General features: G+C 43.7%; 1 protein-coding gene, 1 long non-coding RNA gene and 1 pseudogene across 2 annotated transcripts; 2 read left to right on the plus strand and 1 right to left on the minus strand.

The window, feature by feature from the left end:
* Positions 1-411: 411 nt before the first annotated feature.
* On the plus strand, positions 412-690 carry LOC146547131 (uncharacterized). Its single transcript, XR_014890861.1, has 2 exons — positions 412-505; positions 653-690. It is a non-coding gene; the product is annotated as an uncharacterized LOC146547131 (long non-coding RNA).
* Positions 691-982: 292 nt separating this feature from the next.
* LOC146547132 (uncharacterized) lies at positions 983-7,096 on the plus strand. Its single transcript, XM_085264066.1, has 2 exons — positions 983-6,917; positions 7,065-7,096. The coding sequence occupies exon 1, from the start codon at positions 983-985 to the stop codon at positions 6,677-6,679; it is 5,697 nt and encodes a 1,898-aa protein (XP_085120192.1). The 3' UTR covers positions 6,680-6,917; positions 7,065-7,096.
* A 5,847-nt stretch (positions 7,097-12,943) lies between these two features.
* Positions 12,944-13,321, minus strand: LOC146547133 (histone H1 pseudogene; annotated as a pseudogene).
* Between the last annotated feature and the right edge of the window lie 7,180 nt (positions 13,322-20,501).

Here is a 20,501-nt window from a genome sequence, read left to right on the forward strand (position 1 = left end):
TTTTGACAACTGACACCTGACAATTTTTTTTTTGATACCTGACAATTTTTTTTTTGACAACTGACACCTGACAATTTTTTGTCTGATACCTGACGATGTCCTAAAATGTACACTGTACTGCTGGGATGAACTGCTTAATAAAAAGCCATTCCTCATAACCAGTGAAGACATCTACATTGGCCCACAAGGAGGTGCAGCAGCAGTAACCCTCCCTGATGAATTAAAGGACTGGTTTCAAGTGCAAAACTCTGTGCCGCATATCACTCTTTTGGTTGCTCGGGGACGACATGAATCTCATGAGTTGGGGCCTGTACTGGAACTGTTTGTATGTTATTTTTCCAGGCCTATAGGGGGCGCAGGTTTGCACAGTTTGCTATGTTGAGCCAATTAGTCACTAAAAGAAGTGTGATAGGAAGTGTTTGCTCATGAGTGAAGCAAGACATGGTGTGTTTTCCTCCGATCCAAAGCCATCCACTCCGTTAAATCCCTTTGAGTGGCAATATGAGTAAGTTTCTTAATTGTGTTTACCTTTAAGAGAGGGTATATGACATTATTGAAGTGATTTGGAAACTTTTGATGTGTTTTATATGTCCACTTAAGTTCAACCCAAGCTAATGTTTATGTGACATTTCTGTATTCTGTATCATTTCAGTTTCACACTTTTTTGCATTAAATCCTGTCCAAATACAACACGTGCCTGTTCCTTGGAGGAAGTGATGCAAGAGAGAGTTTAGCTGGCTGTGAATCTCAATATAGGACACTGGGTCACATTGGGTGCAACAGTACAGTGAAATCATAGCGCTCTGCGAGGGACGTCGAGTGACAGTTCTACTCTAACATGGAGAAATCAGAGGCTGAAGGTCAAAACGACGAGGAAGCAAGGTCCACTCGCTCAAGAAGGTCCTCAAAGTCTTCAGGAAAACTGACTGTTAGATCATCTGCAGCATGTTCAAGCAGGTCGTCAGCATCAACCCGAGCCAGTATGGCAGCAGCGCGGGCACAAGCAGAAGCTCAAGCAGCAAAAGCCAGATTAGCTTACGCTGAGAAGGAGATGAACATTAAAGTAGAAAAGGCCCGTCTAGAAGCAACTCTGGATGTAATCAACCTCCAAAAGGAAGCAGATGCAGCCTTGGCTAAAGCAGAGGTAATGGAGTCAGCAGCAGCTCAATTTGACAAAGCTGAATCAGGGGAAGAGTGGCCATTGTCACCCCTACAAGTAACCCCAGAGCAAAAAGTGAGTGAATACATAAATAAACACAGCCACACTGACCTGGTTCCAGACGTTACATCTCACCATGATGACAGTAAATATCAGAATGAACAATCCAAACAACCAGTAATGTACACACCTCTTTGTCCCAAACAAGAGCCAGTGCAGTACTCATTCATGCCACAAGATGGGGCAGAGAGACGACTACAAAGAGATGTAAGTCCACAGACTCTCCACGATGCATTACAACTGCAGCACGGATTAAGCTCAAATGATAATGCAGACACCATAGCAAGCGACCTCGCCAGATTCTTAGCCAAGAGTCAGCTAATAACTGGAGGGCTGTCTAAATTTGACGACAAGCCAGAAAATTACCTTAGTTGGAAAGCCACATTCCAGAGCACTGTTAGGGACCTTGGTCTAACAGCCACTGAAGAAATCAACCTACTCATTAAGTGGTTAGGCCCAGAGTCTTCTGAACACGCCAAGAGATTAAAAGCAGTCAACATAAAGCATCCACCTGCCGGTCTGAACATGATATGGTTGAGACTAGAGGAATGTTACGGCTCACCAGAAGCAATAGAAAACTCCCTGTTTGCCCGAATACGAGACTTTCCAAAGCTCTCCAGTAAAGAACCACACAAGCTTCGCGACCTATCAGATCTGCTGTGTGAACTCCAAGCTGCAAAGCTAGATGGTTATTTGCCTGGTTTAAGTTACCTCGACACAGCTAGGGGAGTACATCCAATTGTGGAGAAGCTGCCCTTCCATCTTCAAGAGAAGTGGACAATGGTAGGGTCAAAGTTTAAAGAAGACCACAATGTTAGCTTCCCACCATTCTCATTCTTTGTCGAATTTGTGAAACGTCAAGCAAAAGCAAGGAATGATCCAAGCTTTACCACACCTTTCAACACGACTCTTTCCTATGCCAACCACATGTCCAGCTACAGAAAAGAAAAACCGTTAAGTAACCACAACCAAAGGTCATCGGTTACAGTGCACAAGATGGACATATCATCAGAGGGATCAAAGGTAAAAAAAGCAGACGAAGACATTGAAAGACAGTGCCCCATACATCACAAACCCCACCCACTCAAAAGATGCAGGGGCTTTAGAGCTATGCTGCTTGAGCAGAGGAAGAGGTTCCTCAGAGACAATAGCATTTGTTACCGCTGCCTTGCTTCCACCGGCCACCAAGCCAAAGACTGTACAGTCATGATTAAGTGTGAAGAGTGCAATAGTGAGAAACACCTGGCAGCTCTTCATCCTGCCCCAACACTGCAAATGCTCAGACCTCCTTCATCTCCTGAAGTGCACGGCGGGGAGCAAGCAAATCCACAAGACCCGGATGTTACTGCCACATGCACAGAGGTATGTGGAAATAAAATCACAGGGAGATCCTGTTCTAAGGTTTGCTTAGTGCAAGTCTATCCCAAGGGTCAGCGAGACAACGCCAGAAGGATGTATGCAATAATTGACGATCAAAGTAACCAGTCACTTGCAAAGACAGAGTTTTTTGACATATTTAACATACAAACCACACCTGAACCATACATGCTGAAAACTTGTAGTGGTGTAACACACACGACTGGTAGAAGAGCATGTGGCTACATGGTTGAGTCATTAGATGGAAAAATGAGTTTCCCTCTCCCCGCGCTCATTGAGTGCAATGCCATCCCCAACAACAGGGAAGAGGTGCCAACTGCAGAAGCTGCTTTACACCACCCGCACCTGAAAGCAATAGCTGCTCAAATACCACCTCTCGACCCAAGTGCAGACATTCTGTTGCTGATAGGACGCAACCTTCTGAGAGTTCACAAAGTGAGGGAGCAAATCAATGGCAGAGATAATGACCCATTTGCACAGAAGCTTGACCTGGGCTGGGTTATCATTGGCGATGTGTGTCTTGGTAATGCCCACAAGCCAAGTAAAGTGAATGTTCTGAAAACCTATGTATTGGACAATGGGCGCCCAAGCTATCTCACTCCCTGCGACAGTCACCTTAGTGTAAAGGAGGACTTCAGTCTGAGCCAAACCAAAGCCATCTCCAGTCAACCGCCATCTGCTCTCTCACACCAAAAGCCCACGGCTGAGAATTTGGGAGACTCTGTGTTTTGTCACACCAGCAACGACAACCACCTTGCTCATTCAGCTGAAGATGTAATCTTTTTGAAAAAGATGGCAGGCTTCTTCAAGGACAATACAAACAGCTGGGTTGCACCACTCCCGTTCCGAACTCCCAGACGCAAACTCCCAGATAACCGGTCCTACGCCTACCAACGGCTGATGTCGTTACGACGTACGCTCGACAAGAAACCAGAAATGAAAACACATTTTGTGGAATTCATGCAGAAAATGCTAGATAACCAACATGCAGAGCTCGCACCACCTCCCAATAGAGACAAAGAGAACTGGTATCTCCCCATTTTTGGTGTGTACCATCCCCAAAAGCCAGGGAAGATACGCGTTGTGTTTGATTCGAGTGCACAGTTTGATGGAGTGTGCCTCAATGAGGTGCTGCTTTCTGGCCCGGACCTGAACAACACACTTTTGGGTGTGTTGCTTCGCTTCAGGAAAGAACCAGTCGCAGTCACAGCTGACATTGAACAAATGTTCTACTGCTTTGTGGTCCAAGAAGACCACAGAGACTACCTTCGCTTTCTTTGGTACAAAGACAACGACCTTGGCAAAGACGTAGTAGACTACAGAATGAGGGTGCATGTCTTTGGTAACAGTCCTTCCCCTGCAGTGGCAATTTACGGGCTGAGACTGGCAGCAAGGGAAGCAGAAAGCGAGTATGGAACTGATGCCCGAGACTTCGTAGAGCACAACTTCTATGTCGATGACGCATTAAAGTCTTTCCCAACTGCAGCTGAGGCTGTTGATGTCCTACAGAGAACTCAGAAAATGCTTGCCCTCTCAAATCTACGTCTCCACAAGATTGCTTCCAATAAAGTGGAAGTGGTGAGTGCATTCCCCCCTGAGGATAGGGCCAAAGATATCAAAGATCTCGATTTAACAACAGATGAGCTTCCAGTCCAGCGCAGCTTGGGGGTAAGTTGGAACCCCACAACAGACACGTTCACATTCCACGTTCCACAAGAGCAAAAACCCTTCACTCGCCGGGGCGTACTCTCAACAGTGAACAGCTTGTTTGACCCTCTTGGTTTGCTTGCACCTGTAACCATCAAAGGCAGACTTCTTCTCAGAGAGCTCTCCAGCGGCAACCTTGAGTGGGACAGTTCCTTACCCCAAGACATGTACGACGGCTGGAGAAGGTGGCATGACTCGCTACGAAGTCTCACAAACCTGCACATTCCCCGCCCCTACGTCACGTTCTCCATCTCACAAGCCACATTCATCGAACTTTGTGTTTTCTCAGACGCTTCAGTGAAAGCCATCGCTGCGGTAGCTTACCTGAAGGTCACACATGAAGATAGGCACAGTGAGGTCGGATTCGTTATGGGTAAGGCCAAACTAGCTCCTGTACCAGAACCGACCATTCCTCGATTAGAGCTGTGCGCTGCAGTGCTTGCTGTGGAGATGTCAGAGCTTCTCACAGTAGAACTAAACGTAAAGATTGACAAGACAACATTCTACACTGACAGTAAAGTGGTGTTAGGATACATTAACAATCAAAACAGAAGATTCCATGTATATGTGAACAATCGTGTACAGAGAATCAAGCAGTCTTCCCTACCAGATCAATGGAGATACGTCCCATCAGAGCACAATCCTGCCGATCATGGCTCTCGGTCTGTACCAGCAGACAAACTCTCTGGTACTTCATGGTTGTACGGCCCAGCATTTCTTCTCAATCACGAGACTCTCTCCCCAGAAAAGGGTCCATTTGAACTCGTCGATCCAGAGTCGGACATTGAAATTCGACGTAACGTCAATGTGCTTGTGACCACAACTGCTCCAGGTGCCTTGGGTTCATCACGCTTTGAAAGATTCTCAAAATGGACTTCCCTTGTCCAAGCGGTGGCCTACCTTCGCCACATCTCCCACAGTTTCAAGTCTAAAGATGGTGGTGCCTGTAGCGGCTGGCATCTTTGTAAGGCTAGTCTCACAGATGAAGCGTTATATGAAGCAGAGCACACAATCATCAGGTGTGTCCAGCGTGAAGCCTATGCAGAAGAAATAAAATGCATCATGGCGAAACGAGACTTACCTCGCAACAGTGCTCTTCACAAACTTCATCCCATCGTCGATGGCAAAAACTTATTGCGAGTAGGAGGTCGACTTGCAGAGTCTGGCTTGCCGAGTCATCAGGCTAACCCTCTTCTGATACCAGGGAAGCATCACATTGCAACACTGCTCATTCGACATCACCATGAAGCCACCCAGCACCAAGGAAGACACTTCACTGAGGGGGCTGTGAGAGCAAGTGGCTTATGGGTAGTTGGTTCTAAGAGGTCTATCAGCAGTGTAATCCACAAATGTGTCACCTGCAGAAAGCTTCGAGGTAGAACAGAGCAGCAAATCATGTCTAACTTACCTGCCGAACGCCTTCAGACGGACCCCCCATTCTCTTATGTTGGCCTCGATGTATTTGGACCGTGGGAGGTTTCAACACGCCGCACCAAAGGTGGTCATGCAAACAGTAAGAGATGGGCAGTCTTGTTCACTTGCATGTCTACACGGGCTGTTCATATTGAAGTGATTGAAACTCTCAGCTCTTCCAGTTTCATCAATGCTCTTCGCAGGTTCTTTGCGATCAGAGGCCCTGCCAAACAGTTGAGGTCAGATTGCGGAACCAATTTCATTGGTGCCTCCAAGGACCTAAAGTTGCATTCCCCAAAACCTGGTGATACAAGTGTGGATGACTACCTACGCAAGCAGAGGTGTTCCTGGGTGTTTAATGCTCCTCACTCATCTCACATGGGTGGCGCCTGGGAGCGTATGATAGGCATCTCACGACGCATCCTGGACTCAATGCTCCTACAAGCAGGAAACCCTACTCTAACTCACGAGGTCCTGACAACGTTAATGGCGGAAGTCACGGCTATTATCAACGCAAGGCCACTTGTACCCGTTTCCTCGGATCCAGACGCTCCCTTAATCCTGACCCCCTCAGCTCTGCTCACCCAGAAGTTCGATCCGATTCCAACTCCACCTGGGGAATTCACCAAGGCCGACATATATACACGGCAGTGGAAGAGAGTTCAAGCCCTTGCCGACACATTCTGGGCCAGGTGGCAGAGGGAGTACCTCCACATGCTCCAAGGTCGTCAGAAATGGCAGCGCAGCAAACCAAACTTGAAGGAAGGAGACGTTGTTCTTCTGAAGGACAAGCAACTAAAAAGAAATGAGTGGCCTATGGGTGTCATCGTGAAGACACTTCCAAGCAGAGATGGAGTTGTCAGAAAGATGGAAGTGAAGGTGACACGCGACAAGATTGCAAAGACATTCTGTAGACCCATTTCGGACTGTATCCTTCTTCTGAGAGATTGGTCTCATGTGTAAATAGGGTCTAGTGGCAATCTTAAAATAATGCCAGGCGGGGAGTGTACTGGAACTGTTTGTATGTTATTTCTCCAGGCCTATAGGGGGCGCAGGTTTGCACAGTTTGCTATGTTGAGCCAATTAGTCACTAAAAGAAGTGTGATAGGAAGTGTTTGCTCATGAGTGAAGCAAGACATGGTGTGTTTTCCTCCGATCCAAAGCCATCCACTCCGTTAAATCCCTTTGAGTGGCAATATGAGTAAGTTTCTTAATTGTGTTTACCTTTAAGAGAGGGTATATGACATTATTGAAGTGATTTGGAAACTTTTGATGTGTTTTATATGTCCACTTAAGTTCAACCCAAGCTAATGTTTATGTGACATTTCTGTATTCTGTATCATTTCAGTTTCACACTTTTTTGCATTAAATCCTGTCCAAATACAACACGTGCCTGTTCCTTGGAGGAAGTGATGCAAGAGAGAGTTTAGCTGGCTGTGAATCTCAATATAGGACACTGGGTCACATTGGGTGCAACAGTACAGGGCCTATGATAAAGCAGGCTCTGCAGGTTCCAGAATGGGAGCCTACAGAGAACAAATTAATTCACCTTTCCAAAGATAGACAGTTTGTCAGAATCTCTATGAAAAATAGTGATGAGAGTGTTTCAACTAAAGTAATGCTAAATGAAAGGCCTGTTAGTCTAATGCCTTTATCTGCAGAACATGAACACCTGCTGAAGCAGGTTCCTGCCCAGTTGTGGTCCACAAGCAAGACTGATGTGGGGAAAGTAAAGTCAGCTCAACCAGTAAAAGTAAAACTGAAGCCCGAAATTAAGTTGCCATACATTAAGCAATATCCACTCAAGCCACATGCCATTGAAGGTATCAAACCTATAATTGAGGGCTTGGAAAAGGCTGGTGTATTAATTAAAGTAACCAGCCCATGTAACACACCTATCTGTCCTATCTGTTGTTCAGAAGCCAAATTCTAAAGATTACAGATTGGTGCATGATCTCAGAGCTATTAACGGTATAGTAGAATCTGAAACACCTGTTGTTCCTGACCCCCACACATTGCTTTCCAACATTCCACCTGACACACGGTGGTATACAGTAATTGATTTGTGTTCAGCTTTTTTCAGCATCCTATTGCACTCTGGCTCTCAGTATCTTTTTGGGGCGATCGTGGCTCAAGAGTTGGGAGTTCGCCTTGTAATCGGAAGGTTGCCGGTTCGAGCCCCGGCTTGGACAGTCTCGGTCGTTGTGTCCTTGGGCAAGACACTTCACCCGTTGCCTACTGGTGGTGGTCAGAGGGCCCGGTGGCGCCAGTGTCCGGCAGCCTCGCCTCTGTCAGTGCGCCCCAGGGTGGCTGTGGCTACATTGTAGCTTGCCATCACCAGTGTGTGAATGGGTGGATGACAGGTTGTGTAAAGCGCTTTGGGGTCCTTAGGGACTAGAAAAGCGCTATACAAATACAGGCCATTTACCATTTTTGCCTTCACATACCAGAATCAGCAGTATGTATACACACGTCTTCCACAAGGGTTCACTCAGAGCCCTAGTATTTTTAATCGGGTTTTAGCCCAAGATTTGCAACACTTAAGTGTCCCGAGTGCCATTTTGCAGTACGCTGATGATCTGTTAATCTGTAGTCCAACTAAGGAGCAGTGTGAGAGAGATTCTATTGCTGTCTTATCCGTATTGGCGGGGGGAGGAAAACAAAGTGAGTAAAGATAAAATTCAGTTCTGCCAACAATCAGTGGACTATTTAGGGAGACAGCTGAGGGGAGAGAAATAACTAATTGCTCCATCTCAAATAGAAGCTGTGGTCAAAGCCCCTAAGCCGCAAACGGTGGGGCAAATGCTTTCGTTTCTGGGCATGGTGGGATACAGTCGACCTTGGATTTGTGATTATGCATTTAGCTGTTTTAAATGCGAGTCCTGCGAGCCCTGACAAGGGCTGCAGGACAAAATAACTGTAAATCTGAGTTGCAGTGGACAGAAGAAGCACATGCGGCCTTTGAGGCACTGCAGGGGGACATGCAATCTGCCCCAGCACTGGGTAATCCAGATTATTCAAAACCTTTTCACCTGTATGTAGCCAACAGAGGGAGCTATGCTAATGCTGTATTAATGCAAGATACACCTATAGGGAAACAACCTTTATCTTATTACAGCACAAAGCTGGATAACATTGAGGCTGGCCTTCCATCCTGTTATCAGGGGTTGGCAGCAGCAGCATTTGCTTTTCAAAAAGCAGCCTCTTAAACTATGGGTCATCCTGTCATCTTATACACATGACATCAGCTGCATGTGTTGCTCTCTAGCCCGAGATTTGTTATCACTCAGGCTAAGCGATCTGGACATGAAGTAATTTTGTCCGCTCCAGAGTTGACTATTCAAAGGTGTAATACTGTCAACCCAGCCTCTAGAATGATGCTACTGTGAGTACAAGAAAACAATTATTAGAATATAATGTGTTAAATTTGCTTAGGTGAGAGGGTCCAGCAGTAGATCAGAGGAATAGGGAAGGATTTGTCTGTGTGTTTCAGTTGGTTTAGCTATAGGCCTGAGAGTGTGTGTAATTGTGTAGAGGGAAAGGAATTTATTGACACTGGGGGTCTGCTGTTTTAAAAGGAGACAGGAAGCTACAGTGGGGGATGTTGATGCTGATGCTTGTACCTTTAATAAAAACTCATAATTGTTATAAACTTAGAAGTAGGTTTGCAGGAGACTCTCCACATGCTTATCTGTAAATGTAAGACAACAAGAGGCCAATGGCCCAGTGGATGCAGAGCGGGGGTCTCAGTGTTTGTAATCTGTTAACTCTGTTTTGTGTGTCGTGTAGAAGAGAGGGTAGAGAGGAGATTCCTTTTATGACCGGCAGGAATTCACAGATACAGAGACACACGCATACACAGTGCTTTGACTGTTACACGCACACTCAATCACGTGCACTCACACATACACACAGGTACGCTCATACAGTCACTCACGTACACTTACATAGACACACGGGTATGTGCACACACAGGCACTCACGTACTCGCACATACACACACAAACGCAGAGTTTGCAACACACCATGTTTTTTTTTTTGATGGGGTCACTTCTATAAAACTGACTGTAACAAACAAAGGAGGGGAAGATCTGCAGAGGGACACCAGCCTTGCACGTCTTCCCTTCTAGATATACACTCATTGGACATTTTTCATTAATAAATTCTCTTGTGAGTTCCGGTGCCGTCTCTGGATGCCTCGAGGAATAAAAAAGAACTGGGGTGAAACTGATTTCGTAACACTACCTAATGAGGGGATTCCCAATGATTGTTGCAACAAACTGATAAATTTATGGGAGCACGGGAAGATTTGTACAATGAACCTATTACAGCTGATTTAACATTGTTTGTTGATGGGTCCTGTTTCAGAGATGAAAAAGGATGCCATGCGGGATACGGCATCGTTCAGCTTAATCCTGCTGATTCAAGTTTCACCACGTTGCAGGTACAGAAGGTTGATCAGCCGTGTTCTGCTCAGTTAGCAGAATTGAAGGCCCTGACTGCAGCCTGTAAGCTGGCAGCAGATAAAAGACTTAATGTCTACACTGATTCAGCATATGCATATGGAGTGTGTCATGTTAGCGCTAACATTTTGAAACAAAGAGGCTTTCAAAGGGCTGATGGCACACCAGTGATACATGGAGAAGCTGTAGCACAATTAATAGAAGTTTTGCAGCTTCCCAGTGCAGTGGCAGTAATCAAATGCCCATCTCCTCCCCTGGAGCAGCACCACCCTGGACCTATAATCCTGCAATAAAAATGTTAGTGTGTTTTGCATAACACCTGGCTCTGCCAGGAGCCTGCATACACACCATCATGGCCTGGAAAGCAAAATCTGGAAGTGAAATCAAACTTCACACCTATAAACAATTATATCATAAAAGTAATAAGCATTCAGCACTAGCAAGACAAGTGTCATGTGCAGGTTTTCTCAAATCAATCAACTACAATTATTACCATAATTTGCCTCAGACATGGATCATCCCATGTACTCAGTCAACATTAATGTAATCGGTGACTGCTCTTAAGCAAAGTCACTCCACTCATATATTACTATGGGCTCAAAGTGGCCAGCTAAGAGCCCATATTCAACTTTTCCATAAACAATCACTTATATATTTTCCTCATGTCACTTGTCCGCTTCAGCTGAATCTTCTAAATGCAGTCTCAGAAAAACAAACATTAGCAACACACATTGATTATCCTGGTGGGCAGGCGTCAGCCATCCACATTCCAGAGGTGCCATAAAAACACCATAAAGTTAGCCATCCCTAGTTGTGGAAAGAATGTCATTCACATATAAACCCAAAAATCCTGTAGTAGGAAAACATCAACTAATCCTCTTATAAATCATCCGCTGTAAAAAGAAATGTAAATGTTAGTGCTGCGCAGGTGTGTACACTTTCTCACAGTAATGTCTGTGAGCAACACAAGTTAGTGAATGACACACACATAGTAAATTCACAGACAGAGAAAATGGCATTTAAAAGGTTAAATCGTCATGCAACCTCGAATGTTGCTGTCATCTTTCTGCTCCTGTAACAAAAACACATAAATTCATCCACCCTTTTGTCCTGTCTAGGTGGAGGTTAACCTTGAGTCGTGGTCAAGTTCTGTCAGCTTTTACCAGTCAGTCAGTTTGTTTTTATTTCCATTCATTCATTCATTCTTTCTTTCTTTGCTGATAGTGGAACCTGTCGTCGCATTTAGTTTCCACTCTCAGCAAAATGACGTCATTTCAAAAAGAAAAAGAACTTTAGATGGGATTACATTGCTGAATCCTTTTTAGGCTGGGACACTCATTTAATAATTGTCCCAAATAAGTGGCTTTCTCCTGAGCCCATTTTAATGTGGAGAAAACTCACTTGTATCAGCTTTCTCGACCGGTCGTATAGCACTTTCAATTCCCGACGTGCAGATCTGCTTAAAGAAAAGAAATAGACAAACAAAATCAGTGCCTGTTCAAAAGATAAAAAATGAAAAATAACAGAGATTATCAAACCAAACTTTCAGTGCACTGTAAAAGTATCAAAATAAAAAGGCCTTGTTATAGTCATGACACAAGCTCCTCATCTCAGGAGGGTAAATCACCATTAGCATGGTTCATCATACCATCATACTAATTGGCAGGCTCAACTTCACAACAAAAGTAAAAAATCATCAGTTAGATTCACTCCAAATCAACCATCAGCTGCAAAACACACAACATAACCCTAATGTCTTATTAGCTATGAGTTTAATCACCAGATCTGCGCTCTTCACTCATTTAGGTCACAGATCTATTTTATTCAATTTTTCCTTTTTCCCTTCATCATAAAACATGTGACATGCTGTCATGCACTTCACAAATGAAGTTTGTTCTGACGTATTCAGAGTTGTGTATCTAAATACAGGATTCACTCGCACATCAAAACAGGAAACTCAGTGTTTTAGAGTCTCCACTCAACACACAACAAACTCCAACACACCTCATTCACTCGTGCTAAAATTCAATCACCTTTCATTAATCTAAAACCGATCAACTAATTTGCATATCAGCTATTAACCCACTAAGTTGACAGGACAACAGAAAAGCATGTTCAAAATAGTATCACAAAAGACAATTTTCCTCATACAGTAAATTACTTGTGCTGCATCAATCAAGCAGGAAGCTTCTCCCAATTTACTATATTAACAACTAAATTTATTGTCTGATCACTGGTTGCTCAAACCAGGATCCTTTTTTTTCACAAAAGTTAAACTGTTGTCCTGCAACCCAGAGAGTCAAATTTTGCATTGGATAAATTCAGTATTTGATAACAAGTGTCTGCTAAATTGACACTATTTTAACACTGATGAAAGATAACCAGCTAATTTTCATTGCATGTGTGTTTGTGTTATTAGGCACGTTTAATGCATGTCTGTGGAGCTGCATATCCAGCAGAGCATGTAATGTGCTATGAGTTCCACTGGTCTTTGCATCACACGAGGTGACTTAAACAAAATGATAAACAGACTCACACGCTTAAGATGTTGTCTAATCTTCATGAGTTATTTTGTGTTTGGAAGTGTTAGTAGGGTTAATGCATATTCTGCTTGTGTGTGTGATTTTGTATGTTTCTATTTTTGCAGTGTTTCAGACTCCTTCTCAATTTTCCCACTTAAGCAGTCATTTTTTTTCCCCAGGTTTTTTTTACCCCAAATTTTAATTTCCCACATTAAATAACAAAATTTGTGTTCTCACCACTCTCACTGAGGCGACTTCTTAGCAGCTGCTGCCGGTTTCTTGGCTTTGGCCGCGGCGGGCGTCTTGGCTTTGGTCTCAGTAGCCTTGTTCATCTTGAAGGATCCGGAGGCCCCGGTGCCCTTGGTCTGCACCAGAGTGCCCTTCGCCACCAGGCTCTTGATGGCGGTCTTGACACGGGCCTTGTTCTTGTCCACATCGTAGCCTCCGGCAGCCAGAGCCTGCTTGGAAGCGGCCACGGCTTTCACAATCAGCTCGCCCACGCTGGGGCCGACCTTCTTGGGCTTGGAAGTCGTCGTCTTCTTCTTCTTGGCCTGAACCTCTGCGCAGGGCGTGTTTATGATGGAGCCTTTCCCACCACAGCGCCGGCACGTTGAGCGCATCATGAAGGGTCCATTTTTTTTATGTAGCTATGGTCGCTAGCCAGTATGCTAGCCGCATGTGGCTTGCCCGAGTCACTCAGTCCTTTCTGAGCATTTCGACATGCTGCCACCGCAGAACCTGGCCTCAGATCCAGCAGGTTTAGCACGCTGATCTCCAAAAAAGTCCCGAAAGCCAGAAAGACGTCAAATAAGTGTCTCGTGCTAAGCGCTCGAACAAAAACTCCTCTTCACGTCGCCATCTTGCTCGCCCCTCCGTGGAATTCATCCAATCAGACAGGAAGATGGGTTTGCTTTCTTCTCTGATGCTGTTTATCCACACTGCTGCTGCTTGCTGGGACTCTTTGCTCAGGACTTGCTGCTGTCTCTTTATCATATTATTGCTCTTTGGAGCTGCATTCTTTGTCTTCAGGGAGGAGTGAGAGCTGCTTGTGAGTTTGAGAGACACATGGTGCTGTAAATAAGTCAGCCAGAAACTTGGCCTGAATGGTTCCAATGATGTTAAACTATGACTTTCTTCCGACCGCTGCATGTGGAAAATTGATTCAGGTCTGCTTTTCACCTGAAAGTGACAAACTAAGACATTTTCATTATTATCATCACTGCTTAATCAACACACATCTCTCTCTCTCTCTCTCTCTCTCTCTGTGTTTTTGTGAACAGTCCTTTCTTAAAAAAAAAAAATTAAATTGTAGTTGTCTTTGGCTGATCAACACAAAACCTTTTTCCTATAATTATTTTTTCATCTACAAAGTAAATTCTCTCTTTTCCACTCCTTTTTTTTTTTTTTTTTTTTTTTTTTTTTTAAATAGCTGGTGACCTGCAGAACCACCGCTCTCACAATCAGAGGCAATTACTTTTACACAGCGCACAAAAACACTGTGACGTCAAACACATTCACACTCACTTTGTCATCTGCATAAATAAATCACATGGCTGATGATATGTGCCATGGTGATCCATAAATATGATCACCAGTTTGTTTAACTATTTTTCAACCCAACAAAACAAATAAACAAAAACATAATGCTGATGTTATGAACACTCTACACACACGTCAAAATGCAGGAAAACTGCTCACGGAAACGCTGCACACTCCAGTTATCACAGTTCTGTTTGTGTGAATTATCTGCTTTCATTATTAATACCAGTTTATAGGTTGTTATCCTTTTTATTATTCGTTTGAATGCGTTAAAATTAAGTTGTCATTTAGCCTTTTGTTTATTTTACTTTATTCCTCTTGCATTTATATCTATTCAGTTTCCAACCCTTTTTTAAACTACTTCAAACTACTGTGATCTCTAATTTTCGCTGGGTGAGGGATTATTATGTTCTTCCTAGTCTGAACTGCTCTCTTCACCTGAGCTGCTATCCTATTCTGAGTTACTGTCTACTTTGTTTCTTCTACCTCTTGCTCTTCCACGATGCATTCCTCTCTCTTTCGTTTGGATTAGTCCTGCTCCGGCTTGCTGTTTTTCTAGACATTTCTCATCAGGTGTTAATTTTACTTGTTTATCCCCCATTTTCAAAGATTTTGCTGGGCCGTTGCTGGCACGCTTGACTTCAGAGTGGTTTACTGATACGGCCTTCGACTTCACCCTAACGGTGAAACGGTATCAGTTTTATGAGATGAAACTCAACCGTTCTCCTGTCACCAGCACGTGAGCCTCAGCAAAGAAAACAAAAATGGAAGTAGTTCAGCAGCGTATTGTGCTGTAAAATCAACTTACTTCCAGACACATACACACACATAGACAGTTGCGCGCTAATTTGTCACGAGATAATTTCAGCTACCTCTAAAACTGGTCAAAACACAGTTCCTTTTGGCGAACTTAAACCTAATTTCTTACGTTACTTTAAACCTTTGCGGCCGTTTTATACTTGTTTTTATTTACTTAAACATATTTTAATTTGTCACGAAGTAATTTCAGCTACCTCTAAAACTGGTCGAAACACAGGTCTTTTGGCGAACTTAAACCCTTTTTTTTTATCACATTTCTTTAAACTTTTGCGGCCGTCTTATATACCAAAATAGTGTTTCTCACCCCTGACGTCCCACTGGTGATTCAGATCATCGGACTGAATCCCACCGCCGTGGACCAGATTATAACACCGGCCCAGACCCGAATTTAACGTCCTGGGGCTCTCTCCTCGTCCAAGAGGGCTGTGCACAGGCTTCGGTGCTGGCTCCCCACGGCGTCAGGAATCAGTGCTGGATCTTGGAACAGAGTCACAGATAACAATTCTGATATTTTCTGATCCGGCTACGAAGGACCAAATAATGTTAGGGAAAATATTCTAAAACACTTCTTCAGTAAAGACTCAGAGAAGAGAAACACACAGAGTTCTTGCTAGCAAGGGCAGCTCCCTACTGAGAGACTCGCACTAAGAAACTGCCCCGGTCTTTATTTATACTTCAGTGTGTGTGTGTGTGTGTGTGTGTGTGTGTGTGTGTGTGTGTGTGTGTGTCCTGCTGATCAAAGGGTCATGAAAGCACAAAAGGTACATCCTTGGTCAGGAAAGGGTAGTCTCCCCCTCACCCTAAATAACATGGTGAGGAAGTCCAGCAGTTCATCTATATGTAAAGAAGCACTTAAACTAAAACAGACATAGCTACGTTAATCCTACCGTAAAACAATAAAACAAGGTACGAACTCTCATGCTCCCAGGACGTGGGGGTGCATTCCTGGAGTGCACACCAAGCCTGCAGCCTGTTAGAGATCACACACAATTGATTATATGCCTCTAAGTATACATGGTTGAATATTTCCTAATACAAATAACTACATGCAGTATTCTACCATATGCAAACTTATATCACTAAAAGATTATACTGACTACTAAGTACAATTTTCCATTGACAAAGGGCTATGGAGAAGCGCGCAGGGTCAGTTTGTCATGCCATCCTCCATATTGCCTATAGCTGTATGGAAAGCGCATGGAATAGATCATTGTAATAGACAGGGAGTTATTAAGAGGTTGAAGGAGGCGTGGTGGTCTCCCTTTTTGATAGCAGAAGTAAACATGATTTTGAACGAGTATGAAATATGTGCAAAAAATAATGTGAGAAAAAGCTTTTCAGCACCTCTGGCACATATCCCAACCCCGGATGGACCGTTTCGACATCTAGTGAATGATTTTATTGACATGGGGATGGAGAAGAGGTGAGAAGGGAGGAGATATGTTCTTGTTGTGGTGTGCAGGTTTAGTAGGTGGGTGGAAGCGACACCCACCCGCGCACCAGACCATACAGTGGCTTGCAAAAGTATTTGGCCCCCTTGAACTTTTCCACATTTTGTCACATTACAGCCACAAACATGAATCAATTTTATTGGAATTCCACGTGAAAGACCAACACAAAGTGGTGCACACGTGAGAAGTGGAACGAAAATCATACATGATTCCAAACATTTTTTACAAATAAATAACTGAAAAGTGGGGTGTGCGTAATTATTCAGCCCACTGAGTCAATACTTTGTAGAACCACCTTTTGCTGCAATTACAGCTGCCAGTCTTTTAGAGTATTTCTCTGCCAGCTTTGCACATCTACAGACTGAAATCTTTGCCCATTCTTCTTTGCAAAACAGCTCCAGCTCAGTCAGATTAGATGGACAGCGTTTGTGAACAGCAGTTTTCCGATCTTGCCACAGATTCTCGATTGGATTTAGATCTGGACTTTGACTGGGTCATTCTAACACATGGATATGTTTTCTTTTAAACCTTTCCATTGTTGCCCTGGCTTTATGTTTAGGGTCGTTGTCCTGCTGGAAGGTGAACCTCCGCCCCAGTCTCAAGTCTTTTGCAGACTCCAAGAGGTTTTCTTCCAAGATTGCCCTGTATTTGGCTCCATCCATCTTCCCATCAACTCTGACCAGCTTCCCTGTCCCTGCTGAAGAAGCACCCCCAGAGCATGATGCTGCCACCACCATATTTGACAGTGGGGATGTTGTGTTCAGAGTGATGTGCAGTGTTAGTTTTCCGCCACACATAGCGTTTTGCATTTTAGCCAAAAAGTTCCATTTTGGTCTCATCTGACCAGAGCACCTTCTTCCACATGTTTGCTGTGTCCCCCACATGGCTTGTGGCAAACTGCAAACAGGACCTCTTATGTTTTTCTGTTAACAATGGCTTTCTTCTTGCCACTCTTCCATAAAGGCCAACTTTGTGCAGTGCACGACTAATAGTTGTCCTATAGACAGATTCCCCCACCTGAGCTGTAGATCTCTGCAGCTCGTCCAGAGTCACCATGGGCCTCTTGGCTGCATTTCTGATCAGCGCTCTCCTTGTTCGGCCTGTGAGTTTAGGTGGACGGCCGTTTACAGTTGTGCCATACTCCTTCTATTTCTGAATGATTGCTTGAACAGTGCTCCGTGGAATGTTCAAGGATTGGGAAACCTTTTTGTAGCCTAAGCCTGCTTTAAATTTCTCAATAACTTTATCCCTGACCTGTCTGGTGTGTTCTTTGGACTTCATGGTGTTGTTGCTCCCAGTATTCTCTTAGAAAACCTCTGAGGTCGTCACAGAGCAGCTGTATTTGTACTGACATTAGATTACACACAGGTGCACTCTATTTAGTCATTAGCACTCATCAGGCAATGTCTATGGGCAACTGACTGCACTCAGACCAAAGGGGGCTGAATAATTACGCACACCCCGCTTTGCAGTTATTTATTTGTAAAAAATATTTGGAATCATGTATGATTTTTGTTCCACTTCTCACGTGTACACCACTTTGTATTGGTCTTTAACGTGGAATTCCAATAAGATTGATTCATGTTTGTGGCTGTAATGTGAAAAAATGTGGAAAAGTTCAAGGGGGCCGAATACTTTTGCAAACCACTGTAAGTCTGTTGCCAAGTTCTTGAGTAGAGAGGTTTTTCCTAGATTTGGGTTACCGGACACCATTTCTTCTGGGGCCACACTTTGTTTCTCAAGTCATACAAATGATGTTGAAAATGTTGGGCATAAAACAAAAGTTTGGATGTGTGTATCATCCTCAGTCACAGGGAAGCGTGAAACGGCAGAATGGAATTATTAAGGCAAAAATCACCAAAATCATAGCAGATGTGGTAAAAGGAAGTGGGGAAAAACTAAGTTGGTTGCAAGCGTTGCCTTTGGCTCTTATGTGTATGAGTTCTCAAACTAACAGAACTGTGTGTTTAAGTCCTCATGAGTTGCTCAGAGGAAGACTGATGTCCCTTCCGTACTATCGAGGACCTTATGAAGACCCTTCATTAGAGCAATTAGAAAATGAAAAGGGAAGTTATTTGCGACAACTAACCAGAATACATAAAGTTATCTTTCAATAGGTAAAAGGAGCCACAGCAGACTGAGACGCAGAGATTCCTGACCATCTGCTGACCATACGGCCAGGCGACCAGGTGTACTTGAAAGTGATTAAGAGAATGTGGGACCAACCTAGAAGGGAAGGCCCGTACACAGTTATCCTAGCCACTCCAACAGCTGTTAAAGTTGCAGGTAAGGGGGCATGGTTTCATTTGTCCTCCTGCACCAAGGCACCTCAGCCTGAGCTAGGAGCGTTACAAGAAAACAGAGGGACAGAGGAGGGGGCAGGCCAAGCTGCCCCACGGGCGACGTCGCAGCCGCACGAAGGGGACGGTGCCACCTTCCCACAGGGAATCAGGAGATCTCAAAGACTGGCAGCGAGGTACAGCTGTAGTGACTCAAACAACAGGGATACCCCTCCCCAGTAGCGTTTTTTGGCGACACGGGCATGTGGTGGGGCGGGGTCTGCGGTGCCGTGCGGACCCACCTGCACGGCATCCGCAATCATGCCCACCGTGTTAAAACACGGGTACTCAGGGGTTGGTATGGGGTTGTGGTGGTGTGATGCAAATGTTAAATAAAGATGGCTCGAAACATGGATCTGTGGTCCCGTCTTGCCTTAATTCCACCACACTGGCAGTGGCGTGTCTAGAAAATTTTTGTTGGGGGGGCCAGGTAGGGGCACAGATTTGGAGAAGGGTGGCAGATGTAATTGGCAGATAATGTTTAAAAAAAATTCTACCAACCGTTAACCATAATTCAATAACCCTATAAACCTAATAACCGAATGCACTTTTAACTCTTATTAGAATGAGATTTTAACCACTACGGTGCAAAGTTTTTAGATACTGCGTTGATAAAGTACAAGAGATACAATCAGTCAGTGTTTACTCAGCATTCAAGGACAGCAATATTTGCATAGTATTTTTACTGACATATAGTGCACATATGTTTTGGGCAAAAACATTTTTGAATATTAAAATACGAACATTTGTAACAAACAATTGACAAATTAGCCAGTTCCAATGTAAAACTTTATCTGCCTATTAAAAAAAGAAGATAATCTTCTCACAAACTGGTGTTTGATTTTGAAACAGGAAAAAAGTGGGGAAACAAATGAAAAGACTAACATTTGAATGAAACCTGAAAGCAAGTAAATACTTTCTATGCTGCCTTATGGTAAACTTTGGTAATATTGATAAAGAACAACACTGGCTGATGATGAAATACAGTCAGCTGGCATGGTGACACTGCCAGTATTAACCTGCAGGGCTGGACTGGGACAGAAAATCGGGCATTTTGACTACAGACCGGCCCACCAGGTATTAAAGCCATAAAGACTTTGAATGAAAACAAATGCTGTTGTGACAGTCCCATATGGAAAAGAAATAGTAAAAACTTATATGACTTAACTCATGAAAGTGGCCACTTTCTCATTACTTTCATATATTGTTTTAGTAAGTATCCAAAACATACAAGATTCATTATATAATCTTTCAAGGGATCTTATATCTGTTTTTACTCTTGTATGCTTTTCATACAAGTTTCACACAAGACAGATACAAACTTTATAAGATTTATATATATCTTTTCCATATGTACACAGTCTTGTTGGTATATGTATGATTTCTATACATTTTACGTCAGATAAAAACTTTGGTTGTAAGATTTAGATAATTATTTAATAAAAGCTAGACATTTTAAATGAGAATAAGAAAGAAAAGTATTTCTTTGTGCCCCCCTCTCCCTGTTAATGCCCTACCTGGCTCTCCTGGCAAAACTTTGCTAGACCCGCCCCTGCACAGTTACCAGCTGTCAGCTGCTTAGAAAAGGATCCTGGTGTTATTTGTCTCTCAGAAACAGTTCATAACTTCAACTCATTCATGTCACCTAAAAG

Source organism: Mchenga conophoros, linkage group LG23 (genome assembly GCF_057382185.1).
Source record: "Mchenga conophoros isolate Kocher_MC1m ecotype Shallow Benthic linkage group LG23, M_conophoros_male_GT1.1, whole genome shotgun sequence".
Classification (NCBI taxonomy): domain Eukaryota; kingdom Metazoa; phylum Chordata; class Actinopteri; order Cichliformes; family Cichlidae; genus Mchenga; species Mchenga conophoros.

Coding starts and splice junctions, on each gene's coding strand:
- LOC146547132 (XM_085264066.1), top strand. CDS start 983: ATGGCAGCAGCGCGGGCACAAGCAGAAGCTCAAGCAGCAAAAGCCAGA.